Source organism: Mustela nigripes, chromosome 9, assembly GCF_022355385.1.
Source record: "Mustela nigripes isolate SB6536 chromosome 9, MUSNIG.SB6536, whole genome shotgun sequence".
Lineage (NCBI taxonomy): Eukaryota > Metazoa > Chordata > Mammalia > Carnivora > Mustelidae > Mustela > Mustela nigripes.
Window position 1 is genome coordinate 35,938,796 of NC_081565.1, and position 13,036 is coordinate 35,951,831.

At 39.9% G+C, this 13,036-nt stretch overlaps 1 protein-coding gene across 1 annotated transcript in view; it reads right to left on the reverse strand.

Moving 5' to 3' along the window:
- The window catches only part of LOC132024119 (phospholipid-transporting ATPase FetA-like), a 61,320-nt gene that overhangs the window by 16,047 nt on the left and 32,237 nt on the right, over positions 1-13,036 (reverse strand). The window contains exons 13-15 of the mRNA XM_059410122.1: positions 10,969-11,204; positions 5,287-5,294; positions 3,095-3,260 (exon numbers count right to left, since the gene is read on the reverse strand). Of these exons, the coding sequence (XP_059266105.1) occupies positions 3,095-3,260; positions 5,287-5,294; positions 10,969-11,204 (410 nt within the window). The remainder of the gene's footprint in view (positions 1-3,094; positions 3,261-5,286; positions 5,295-10,968; positions 11,205-13,036) is intronic.

Sequence of the window (13,036 nt, forward strand, 5' to 3'; positions counted from 1 at the left end):
CCTTAAAAACTCTCACCCTGGGAAGCTTAATGATTCATTCTGTTGAATCAGTCTGTCAATCTTATATTATTCAAGACATTTCTGTAACTCCTCTTGAATATTTTTTAAAAGATTTTATTTATTTGACAGAGAGAGATAACAGTGAGAGAGGGAATACAAGCAGGAAGAGTGGGAGATAGAGAATAAGGCTTCCATCTGGGCAGAAAGCCCAACACGGGGCTCTATCCCAGGACCCTTGGATCATGACCTGAGCTGAAGGCAGACGCTTAACGATTGAGGCACCCAGGCACCCCACTCCTCTTGAAATTTTTTACAGCAGAGTAAAATAAAATTTATTCTTTCCCATTTTGCCATTGTAAGGTAATTTCTCTCATGGTTTTCAGTGTCCATTGATGAAAAAATATTTTCCTAGATTGTGAAGAAACACTTCAGAAAATTAATAACAAAATGCTTGAGTGGTGCCTGGGTGGCTCAGTGGGTTAAGCCTCTGCCTTTGGCTCAGGTCATGATCTCAGGGTCCTGGGATCGAGCCCCGCACTGGGCTCCCAGCTCTGAAGAGCCTGCTTCTCCCTCTTTTTTTGACCCTCACCCTGTTTTTTTGCCCATCCACTCTCTCTCAAATAAATAAAATCTTTTAAAAAACACCCCAAACTGTTGAATTCAATCAGTTGTGACATGTATTATTTTTTTCTCATCACAAACTACTGTATTCTAATAACTGGTTCAAATTATTTTGGTCATAAAGAGAACAGAACAAAAAACTGCACTGATGAATGCAAACACTATAGCACTGAAAAATGCTTAACTCCTCTTTTAAAATATTACCACAACCTAGGGTATATTTTGGATTATTTTTCTTCTGAAGGTCAATTTGATTTTTTTTATTGTGTTATGTCAACTTGATTTTTAAGATTTTCTTTATTTATTTGACTGAGAGAGAGATCACAAGTGGGCAGAGAGGCAGCCAGAGGGGGAGGGGAAGCAGGCTCCCTGCTGAGCAGAGAGCCTGATGTGGGGCTCAATCCTAGGACCCTGGGATCATGACCTGAGCCAAAGGCAGAAGGTTAACCCACTGAGCTACCCAGGCACCCCCAACTTGATTTGTATAAACAGTTATGTATCATCAGAGTCTTATACTTGTAAATAAGGCACATGGGATATAATTTTATGTCAGACATAAGATGTATCTCTGGGACAGTAAGACTATTTTCTTGTTTCCTATCTTGTCACTTAAGGCAATAAATAAAGGCAATTCCAAATATGCTTCAAGTAATAGCAACTTGGTAGAATATCAGGTCTGGAGACACCCATGGTGGGTGGGGCAAGATCTCATGGCATGAGATTTGGGTTCTTTTTTTAAAATTATTGTTTTTATTTTTAAATTTTTTGTGGTGGGCAGCAAAGCAAAGTTTATTGAGAGTACAAAGCTCCTGAAGAAGGCGGGTACCCAAGAGGGTTGCCTGGGATTGGGGTTCTTTTTTTTTTTTTTTTTTAAGATTTTATTTATTTGACAAGATTTTATTTATTTATTTTTTAAGATTTTATTTATTTGATGGAGAAGCAGGCCTCTGCAGAACAGGGAGCCCAATGTGGGGCTCGATGTGGGGCTCCATCCCAGGACCCTGGGATCATGACCTGAGCTGAAAGCTGATGCTTAACGACTTAGCCACCCAGGCACCCCTGAGATTTGGGTTCTTATCTCTGCCTTCTTAACTACAGAATTTTAGGCAAGTCACTTAATCTCTTTTAACTCCAGTTTCCCTCTCTATAAAACTGGGTTCCTTTTTCTTTTTCTGCTTACTTAAGAGGGCTGTTGTGAAAATTGTGGGAGATAATATAAATGCAAGCAATTTGGGGCACCTGGGTGGTTCAGTCAGTTAAGTGGCTGTCTTTGGCTCTATTTGTGATCTTGGGGTCTTGGGATGGAGCCCTGTGTCCGGCTTCCCTGCTCAATAGGGAATCTGCTTCTCTCTCTCCCTCTGACTCTCCCCCCTGCTCAAGCTCTCACTCACTCTCTCTCAAAAAATCTTTAAAAAACATGCAAGCAATTTGTAAAACTATAAAGTGATACACAAATATAAGGTGGTCCTAACGGTAGTATTATATTAAAGGTACATTGATTTTATCTATTTAGTTTTTAAAGATTTTACTTATTTGACAGAGAGAGACACAGTGAGAGAGGGAACACAAGCAGGAGGAGTGGGAGAGGAAGCAGCAGGCTTCCCATGGATTAGGGAGCCTGATGTGGGGCTTGATCCCAGGACCCTGGGATCATGACCTGAGCTGAAGGCAGATGCTTAATGACTGTGCCACCCAGGCACATTGATTTTAAAGGATATGATTGATTTGGTTACCTAAATTCTTGTTTGTTAAAAAAAAAAAAGCCTTCTCATTTTTTTTTTTTTTAATTTTAAAGTAGTCTCCATGCCCAGGGTGGAACCCAGTGTGGGGCCTGAACCCATAGCCTGAGATCAATACTGGAGCTGAGACCAAGGTCAGATGCTCAACCGACTGAGCCACCCAAACGCCCCAAAAGCCTTCTTAATTTTTTTTTTTTTTGAAGGTTATATATGTTTTTTTATTTTAATTTTTATAAACATATGCCTTCTTAATTTTTAATCAGTCATTTCTCATTCATTGTTTCTAAAAGAGGTTTAAGTAAATTCATGGATGTCATAGTCATATTTGATTACTAAAGAAACTAGGATATGTGGGGATACTGTGAAATTGTGAAGCAACAAGACAACTCAACTCATCCTTCAGGAAGTCTTGTCAGAGATAATGGGATTGATCTTGGGGACAATTCAGGTAGACTCTGTGACAGAACACTGCTGAAAATCAAGGTCAGAAGCATCAAGTTTGAACCCTATCCAATGACTGAATCTTCTATATGACTAAGAGGTTGTCTTCTACTTGAATATCTCCAGTGACTAGAAGCTCACTAGTTGCCTATCCATCCCATTGCTGGACAACACTCCCTATTAGAAAGCTCTTAGATTAAGCCATTACAAATGATATCAAACCAAGCCCACCTGTAGCCATCCTAGATTCTATGACATATTCTCTGTCAATGAGTCCTCAGGCCCCTCCTCACCTTCCACTTTCTCTTCTGACATCACAGTGTGACACAATGAGAGTGAGAGGAAAAACAAGTGCACCCAGTGATCTCCCTTTTTCATGGCTTCCACCAAAGTATTGTCATAAAATGAAAACTTAGGATCAGCCAGTTTGTTGTAGGAGAAGTCGACCTTTTCTGTTTCCTAGAACATATAAGCCAGAACAAACTTCTCAGTGGCAGCCTGACATTTTACAGAAGGTCTGTTTGGGGACAACTTCTGGAATGGGATAAGAACACTTAGCAGGAGGATGGGAAGAGAAAATCAAGATAAATGGAGGAGACTCTGTGCTGGTTTCTAAGGTCTTTCTAGCTCTGACCTGAACCATCCATTCCCTGGGGCCAGAAAAGATCCATCCCACAGGAGAAAAACTGAGGGCTAGTTGGCAGACCCTTCTTGTCCCCTTTCTTCCCCAGCTACCCTGAATGATCAATGGCCATCTTTAGGCTCTACTCTTCCAAGTTCCAAATCCAGGGTAATCAAACTTGAGGAAATGGGGGGGGGGGTAACTGCTCCATAATAGTAAATGGTATCTGGAAAAATTTTGTCTCTGGATGCCCTATGTCTGATTTTGGGGCCTGGGAAGGGAACTTAACCCTAAGTACAGTGATATCACTGTGTTGCACTACTTCTGTCTAACCACACAGGTGGCTAGAGAGGAATACTGCAAAATAGAGGCAAGGCTGTATAACAAGGAAGCTTCAGTACATACCTATTGATCACAGACTTAATTTTGAGCCATTTTACTTGACTTGTCAGCATACCTAGTCCCTTCCTGCCTCTAACCCTCAAGGACCCAATATTCACTAACATTTTCCCAGTTCCTTAAGATATTGACTCTCATTCTCCATTTCAGCTAGGCTTGTAGTGACCATCTTGGGTAAACATGACTCCGTTTGGCTGTGAGACTCTATTGCCCCCATCCTGGAGTGTCATATTAATAACAAACTTCTCCAGTCCATACCAGAACTCTCAAGGATATTTCTCTAGCTCTTTGTGGTTATGGTTCTACATCTGCTGGGTCCCAGTACGTCAAGTATAGACGTAACTGTCCTGGTTGGTGCTATGTCTGGAACAGGGATGTTTGTAGTAAGCTATATTGGCTCTTTCCTTCTTCTTTCTTCTTTAAAAATTTTATTTATTTACTTGAGAGAGAGAGAGAGAGAGAGAGAGTGAGAGAGAGAGAGAGTGAGAGAAGGAGCAGGGAGAGAGGGAGAGCAGAGTCCCTGCTGAGTGGAGAGCCCAACTCAGGGCTGGATCATGGGACTCTGAGTCAAAGGCAGATGCTTAACTGACTGAACTACCCAGATGCTCTTTCCTATATACCATCTAGAAGGAGTTTTGTCACAGCAGTGAGGAAGTATGGTCAGGTCCAGAACCAAGCCCTAGACCTGGCCAACCACAGAACTGTGAGCTCTGAGAAGTTTGTGGGTTCAGTAATTTAAGATAATTTAAGATAATTCACTAGCATTAGTGAATTATTATTATTATTATTAATTATTATTATTAGTGTAGCATCTCCTGAGGCTTTTCTAGAACTGGGATCTTACACCGGCACACTTTTTGAAACTGGAAGCTGGTGAGTGATGAGAGAAAAGTTGGAGGGTAGGCATGAGGTAGATCCTGCATTACCATCTTATATGCAATAGGGAATCACAGCAATTTTTTTTTTCTGGAAATGATATAATTAGATTTGTGTCAGAGAAAATCCTCTGGTAGCAGCAGGAGAATATACTGGAACCAACAAGATGTGAAGCAGGGAGACCAGTTAGGAGGCCACTGAGTAATTCATAAGAGAAATGATGTAGTAACAATAAATATTAAATTAAGAGAATAGTTTGAAAATATAGGGAACTAGAACTGATACATGATATGAGGGGTGACAGAGGGAAAGAGTTAAAAATAATTTTATATTTCCTAATAGGGCCCCTGAATAGGTGATAAGACCATTCACTGAGATAGGATACCTGTCAGGAGGATATTTTTTACAGGCTGAACTGGAGATACTTGAAGGATTTACAGGTAGTGACGAAAGCAGACATATATAGTTTGAAGCTTAGGTAAAGATCAAAGCTAGTTTCTAATCCCCCCTTCCAGACAAGTAATGTTGGAGAACATTAGATCTGGCTGGATACAGGAGTGATACAGGGCAGTCTTGGAGCTGCAGTACAGCATGATCTGAGAGTCAGAATTCATGGAAAATTCCGAGACTGTAAGCCAAAGAACCAGTGAAATAAGGTGGAAAAGCAAATCCAGGTGCTACACAAAGGATGGAAACTGGGGATACCAGGTGAGAGGAAGGGGATTCAGAATGGAGGGTAGAGGTAGTAACTGAGTAAACTCCTTAAGACACTACGGCATAGCTATAGACAGTTTCTATAAAATATCTTTAGTCATGGCCATGGGTAGGAGGGAGAAACAAAGGATTCCTTAGATAGATGGATTTGGAGGTCATCAATAAGTAGGTGGTAGTTAAAGCCATGTAAATACATGAGATTACTCAGGGAAACTATACAGATGGGGAAGAGGTTCAATAAGAGAGCCTTGGAGAACATCAGCTCCTGTGGCCAAGTTGATGAGAAAAAGCAATTAGACAGGAAGAAAAAACAAAAAGAGAGTTATTTAACAGAAGCCAATAGACAGGAACTTTAAGAAAAAGTGGAGATGAAGTGTTAAAATCTGCAGAGAAGTTGGGTAAGGATTTAACAGCAAGTAGTCAACTAGGATAGTTGGCTAGGAAACTATGCTAGTTGGCTAGGATAGTTTCAGTGGATATGCTAGGACAGAGTCTGACTACAGAGAGTAGATTGAAGAATGAAAGAAAGGTGAGGAGTTAGAGACCTCTGTAATTGCCTTTTTACTTATACGGCTCCTCCTCCAGTCTGCCAATTCTTTGAAGGTAGGGAACATGTCTTTTTTGTTTTTCTCCAACCTTCAGCATTTACTCAAAGTCTGACATATGGTTGATAGTATTTTGGACTGGTGGAGACAGATAATGGCTAGAGGGTAATGCAAGAATAGTTCTAAGTGCTTTTAAAAAATATATGAATAAAAATAAAATATAAAAATTTATTATTAGTGGTTATCTCTGTTTAATGGGCTAAGGGTTATTTTACTATTTTATTTATTTTAACTACATATTTTATTTTAAATTAATACTCTTTATTTTTTTTTAATTTTATTTTTAAAGATTGTATTCATTCATTTGACACAGAAAGAGAGAGAGCACAAGCAGGGAGAGTGGGAGAGGGAGAAATAGACTTCCCGCTGAGCAGGGAACCTGACGCGGGATTCAACCCCAGGACCCTGGGATCACGACCTGAGCTGAAGGCAGATGCCTAACCGACTGAGCCACCCAGGTGCCCAATACTCCTTTTTTTTTTTTTAAATTTTATTTATTTATTTGACAGAGAGAGAGATCACAAGCAGGCAGAGAGGCAGGCAGAGAGAGAGGAGGAAGCAGGCTCCCTGCTGAGTAGAGTCGGATGTGGAGCTCAATCCCAGGACCTGAGATCATGACCTGAGCCGAAAGTCATGATATATTATTATGAACTAAAGTCTGTAGTTTACACTAGAATTCATTCTGCATTGTAAAGTTCTATGGGTTTTGAAACATGCATATTTTAATGAATCCACCATGACAGCATCACACAGAATAACTGCACTGCCCTAAAAATCTCGTGTGCTCCACTGCTTCATCTCTCTCTCCACCTCTCTCCCCAAACCCCTGGCAACCACTGATCTTTTTACTGTCTTTACTGTTTTGCCTTTTCCAGGATGTCATATAGTTGAAATCATACAGTATATGCCTTTTCAGATTGGCTTCTTGCATTTAGCAAGAAGCAATATGCTAAGTGAAAATTTAAAGTTCTTCCCTGGGGCACCTGGGTGGCTCAGTCATTAGGCATCTGCCTTCAGCTCAGGTCGACAGTTGCAGGGTCCTGGAATTGTGCCGCACTGGGCTCCCTGCTTAGCAGGAGGCCTGCTTCTTCCTCTCCCACTCATCCTGCTTGTGTTCCCTTTCTCCCTTTCTCCCCCTGCTTGTCTCTCTCTCTCTCTGTCAAATAAATAAATAAATAAAATCTTAAGAAAAAAAAAAGTTCTTCCCTGGGGGACCTGGGTGGCTCAGTTAGTTAAGTGTCTGCCTTCGGCTCTGTCATGATCTCAGGGTCCTGGGATCAGCTCTGCATTGGGTCCCCTGCTCAGTGGAGAGTCTGTTTCTCCCTCTTCCTCCTCCTGCTTGTGCTCTCTAATAAATAAATATAATTTTTATTAAAAAAAGTTCTTCCTTGTGTTTGTGTGTATGTGGCTTGATAGCTCATTTTTTTTTTACTGCTGCATAACATTCCATTGTATGGATGCACTAAGCATTATTTTATTTTATTTTTTAAAAGATTTTATTTATTTATTTGACAGAGATCACAAGTAGGCAGAGAGGTAGGCGGGGGTGGCGGGGTGGGGGAAGCAGGCTCCCCGCTGAGCAGAGAGCCTGATGTGGGGCTCGATCCCAAGACCCTGATCCCAGGACCCTGAGACCATGGCCTGAGCTGAAGGCAGAGGCTTTAACCCACTGAGCCACTTGGGCGCCTCAGCATTTTTTTAAAGAAAGGGAAAACTTGAGTTGAGGGGAAAGAATCACATTAAGGAGATAACTTTTAGATACTAAGAAAGAGAGAGCTTAGGACTGACTGAGGTTCCTGAAGAAGTGGGAAGGATGTGGGAAAAAAAGAATTCTCATATACTTTGGTGGGATTATTAACTGATGCAATCTATCTAGAGAGCAATATGGCAATGTTAAATGCATTAAAAATGTGGCCACCCTTTGACCAGCTTGTATTCCCTACAAACTACAACTTTGTTTATATTGCCAAGGTCATTACCAGAGTGCCTGGAAGAGGACTGAAAGTAGAAGCAGAAGCAGAAGAAGAAGAAGGAGAAGAAGGAGGGGAGGAGGAAGAAGAAGAAGAAGGAGGGGGAGGAGGGGGAGAAAGATATTCTTTCCCATTCCCAATATTTTTGGAGAGATATAAATGAGGCAGTAGTTGGGAGCTGGAATTAGCTATTTGGTACATAAGTCAAGTGGCTAAGGGTTTGGAACTGGTTCTAGAAGGAAAGGGACAGGGTAAGGAGTACCATGAAGGTAAAAGAGAAAGCCCTATGAAGGGATGCTTAAAATCAAATCCATAAACATAAACTGAGATTTAATACTTGAGAAAATAGTCAGAATGAACCAGCTAGAAATAGGAAGAATGAATAGGAAGATATTTTTATAATTGTGTGAGTTAGGACTATTAAATATATCACAAATCCTAAAACTATAAAGGAAAAAGACTGACAGACTTGGTCACACACATTAGAAACTTCTACACAGAAAAAAATGATAAACAAAACCCAAAAGACAAAAATGGGGAAAGTAACTATAACGTATGTGCCAAAGGAAGAGTTGGTGTTTTTACTATATAAAGAGTGCTTTCAAAAAAAAAAAAAAAAAAAAGAGTGCTTTCAAATAAGAAGAAAAGGGCAAAGAGTATGAACAGGCGACTCATAAAATATTATAAATAGGAAATTAAGTGGGAAGGGGAAGGAAATAAGGACATAAAAATGATTCAATCTGATTAGTAAACAGAGGAAGATAAATTACATGAGATGTCATTTTTTACCAATTAAATTTCTAAAGATTAAAAGATGATTAATACCTAGTACTGATATGGATATGGGAAGAAAAGAATTCTCAGATACTTTGGTGAGATTATAAATTGATGCAATCTATCTAGAGAACAATATGGCAATACTAATGCATTAAAAATGTGGCTACACTTTGACCAGCCAATTTCAATTCTAGGACTTTATTCTAAAGAAATAATTATCAGAAGAAGAGACAAGAATGTATATACCAAGCTGCTTACCACAATATTATTTATAATAGCAAAAGAAAATGGAATAAAAATAGGGGTTGTTTAAATAAATTAAGGTACACTAATACTATTGGATATGCCACTCATTCAAAATGATGATGTAGACCTAAATTTACTGACATGGAAACAAGACTACAATATACATCAAGTGCATAAAAAGGAGGGTAAAAATAGCATACATGCTATAATGCTTCTTCTTTTCTTCCTCTTCTTTCTTTCCTTCCTTATTTTCTTTCTTCTCCTTCCTTCCTTCCTCCCATCCATCCATTCATATGTCTATCATTAGATCTCGATGTATATGTGCATATACACACATGAAAAATATCTGAAAGAGTATACCTCTAAATTTTACACTGGTTTTCTACAAGGGATTGAGTGACTTTAACTTTCTTCTTCATACATTTCTGTATAGTTTGGACTTTTTTTTTATAGTGAGCATAGATTATTTTTTAAACAGAACAAACAAAGGTATTTTCATTTCATTTTATTTTTCTTAATAGTCTTTTTTAAAGATTTTATTTATTTATTTGACAGAGAGAGATCACAAGTAGGCAGAGAGGCAGGCAGAGAGAGAGAGAGAGGAGGAGGCAGTCTCCCTGCTGAGCAGAAAGCCCAATGCGGGACTCGATCCCAGGACCCTGAGATCATGACCTGAGCCAAAGGCAGCGGCTTAACCCACTGAGCCACCCAGGAGCCCGGTATTTTCATTTTAAAACACAGATTTCAAAAAAAGAATTAATCAACAAATGGGAGTTTGAACTATAAAATATGAATGTTTAAAATGCAAGGAATTCTTGGGATGCCTGGGTGGCTCAGTCAGGTAAGTGTCTGCCTTCAGCTCAGGTCATGATCCTGGAGTCCTGGGTTTGAGTTCTACATTAGGCTCCTTGCTCAGCAGGGAGCCTGCTTCTTCCTCTGCCCCCTGCTTGCGTTCTCTCTCTCTGACAAATAAAATCTTAAAATAAAAAACAAACAAAAAAAAAACCCACAAACCCAAATCCCATTGAACAAATGGCCTACAAATAAACATAGGCCATTTGTACAATGCTTTCTGATATTACGGAGCCAATAAAAGCTTTACTATTTCAGGAGCTAAGGGACTCCCAATTTGTGTTAACGATGTTGCTATGCAGCACAGCCTTAGCTCCCACATGCATTTTACAGGGAGCTGCAATCACTCACCTCAGAGACTTCTACTCTTTGTCCATTCTTGTCATAGCCATAACCTGTTGGTAAAGAAACAGAGCAGAGACTTGGCAAGGGTTTTATTTTATTTATATATTTTTATTTATTTGACAGAGAGAGAGAGACTCACTGTCTCGAGAGAGGGAACACAAGCAGGGTGAGTGGGAGAGGGAGAAGCAGGCCCCCTGCAGAGCAGGGAGCCCGATGTGAGACTCAATCCCAGGACCCTGGGATCATGACCTGAGCTGAAGTCAGATGCACTGACTGAGCCACCCAAGTGCCCTTTGGCGAGGGTTTTAAAGAAAGGTTTAAATTTTTTTGTTGTGGTAAAATACATGTAACATAAAATGTTAACTATTATTTAGCGTACAATTCAGTGGCATTTATTATGTTCCTTTGATAGCTTCTCTCAAGCCTGCTTATTGGTCTGAAGTAGAGATTAGCAGCTTCATCAACATGCTGGTTTCTCCGTCTGATTTAGTATGAGTGAACTGACACTCTCAAGACATCAGGAATACCTTGAGGACAGAGATTAAGTCTTGTACATCTTGGTATTTCCAATTTCCAACACAATGGTTTACCTCTATAAGGTGTTAAATAAATGCTTTTTGGTAAGCAGGTAAATGGAGGGATCTTTGCCTAGCGAATAGGGAAGGCTGAAGATTAAGAGGTAAATGTGAATTTCAGAGGTATATAGATTTAGAGGGAGATTACTCTTGGAAACAATTTGCAAGGTAGAATTTCCCTAGGACTCAGGGAAAGCAGGAAGGCATGCATACCATAGATTATCCCATTAATAGAACACTTATTGAAAATCATGATGTTCTGAGTCAGGGTTCCAGTTTTGTCGGAGAACACATATTTGACCTGGCCAAGTTCCTCATTAAGGGTGGTGGTGCGAGCCTGTGCTGGTGTGTCCTTTGGTGCATAATACATCTTCCGATCCCAGTTGATATAGCAACTGTTGCCCAATCTTATTATCTCAACACTGAAGAAAGCAAGAAAAGAAGGGTCCTGGGTCAGAAGAGATCAAATATATCATCTTGGTTTCCTTCTAAACAGTCCTATGATAGGTCAGGGTGAGGACCTGAAAATCAGAGTATCTTCCTTGGGAACCTACCAGGGATTTTGAAGGACTCTTCCCACCAGCCAACCCAATGTAATTCTGATTTTGACTATTATTATTCAGGGCTTTACCACCTGAGACATACTTAATTTTGCTGAGGCATAACCCCTTTCCATTCTTTCTTCTTCCAAAACATACCCAGGAAAAGCAAAATATTTTGAATTTCTGCAGTAATGCAAAGCCTGACAGAATTAAGAACTAACTACTAAAAGGCTGCCTAGGTTAAATTAGAGGATTACTGTAACTGTCATGTAAATCCACGGTAAAGAAGAGAGAGAAACTTGAAACACTCAAACTTCTTTGTACAGAAGAAGGGAAGGATGTCTGAAAATTAGAAACAGCTGATTATAGAAGCTGACCTGATAAATTTCCAGGCAGACCCAGTCTGCCTGTGGGGTAGCTTCTCCCTCACCACCAACCCTAATAGTGTCTTCCTTACTTTATCTGAATTTTCCCTATTGCCTATTCACATTCCTCTTCTATTCCAAGTAAGGAACATTATAGATTCTTTTTTTTTAATTAAAATTTTTTTAAAAGATTTTATTTATTTGACAGAGAGAAATCACAAGAAGACGGAGAGGCAGGCAGAGAGAGAGAGAGGGAAGCAGGCTCCCTGCTGAGCAGAGAGCCCGATGCGGGACTCGATCCCAGGACCCTGAGATCATGACCTGAGCCGAAGGCAGCGGCTTAACCCACTGAGCCACCCAGGCGCCCTCTTTTTTTTTTTTTTAATTTTTTTTTTAACATTATAGATTCTTTATGGTTAACAAGCATCTTCATTTTAAAACAGTTAAGATTTTTAAGGGGCCTCCTTCCTATCATTATTCATGCTTAATGTGTGTTAGTTTTGATAGCTTCTAAGAGACAGCTGCATTGAGCAATGTGGATTTTTTTATTTCAGGTGAGGTGGGAGGGTTCTAGCCCACATTATTGACTACTAGACCTCATGCACTGACTTTTGATCCCTCCCTTCCTTGCCATACTAACCAACACAGCAATTTCTCTAAACCCAAACATTTAATCAGATTATTTCTATCCTTAGAAAGGTCTTTCTGGCTTTTAGGATAAAATCCAGACTACTTGTCCTGGCATTTAAGGCTCTCTTGGATATGATATTAAATTACCATCCAACATTTTATCCTAGGCTACTCACTGTTCTCTGACTAGATCAAGCTTTTAAAAAACACCAAACCTTCACACAAACTGATATTTCTGTTTGCAATATTGTTTTGCTATTTTTACTTGGTGAATTCTACTCTTTTCTCAAGTATCAGTTTGATTGTTACTTTTTGGAAATCCCCAAGGTTCTCCAAGTAGAATCAACCCATTCCTCTTCTAGTCTCCCACAGAATTCCCATACATACTCCTATTACATCATTTTCTATACTGTACCATAATTTTTTAAAGATTTTATTTATTTATTTGACAGAGAGAAGCACATTCAGAGAGGGAACACAAGCAGGGGGAGGGGCAGAGGCAGAGGGAGAAGCAGACTCCCTGCTGAGTGGAGAGACTGATACAGCTGTCTGGTTATTCATGCTTCTATTTCTTTCTTTTTTTTTTTCTTTAAGATTTTATTTATTTATTTGACAGAGAGAGATCACAAGTAGGCAGAGAGGCAAGCAGAGAGAGAGAGGAGGAAGCAGGCTCCCTGCTGAGCAGAGAGCCCGATGTGGGACTCGATCCCAGGACCT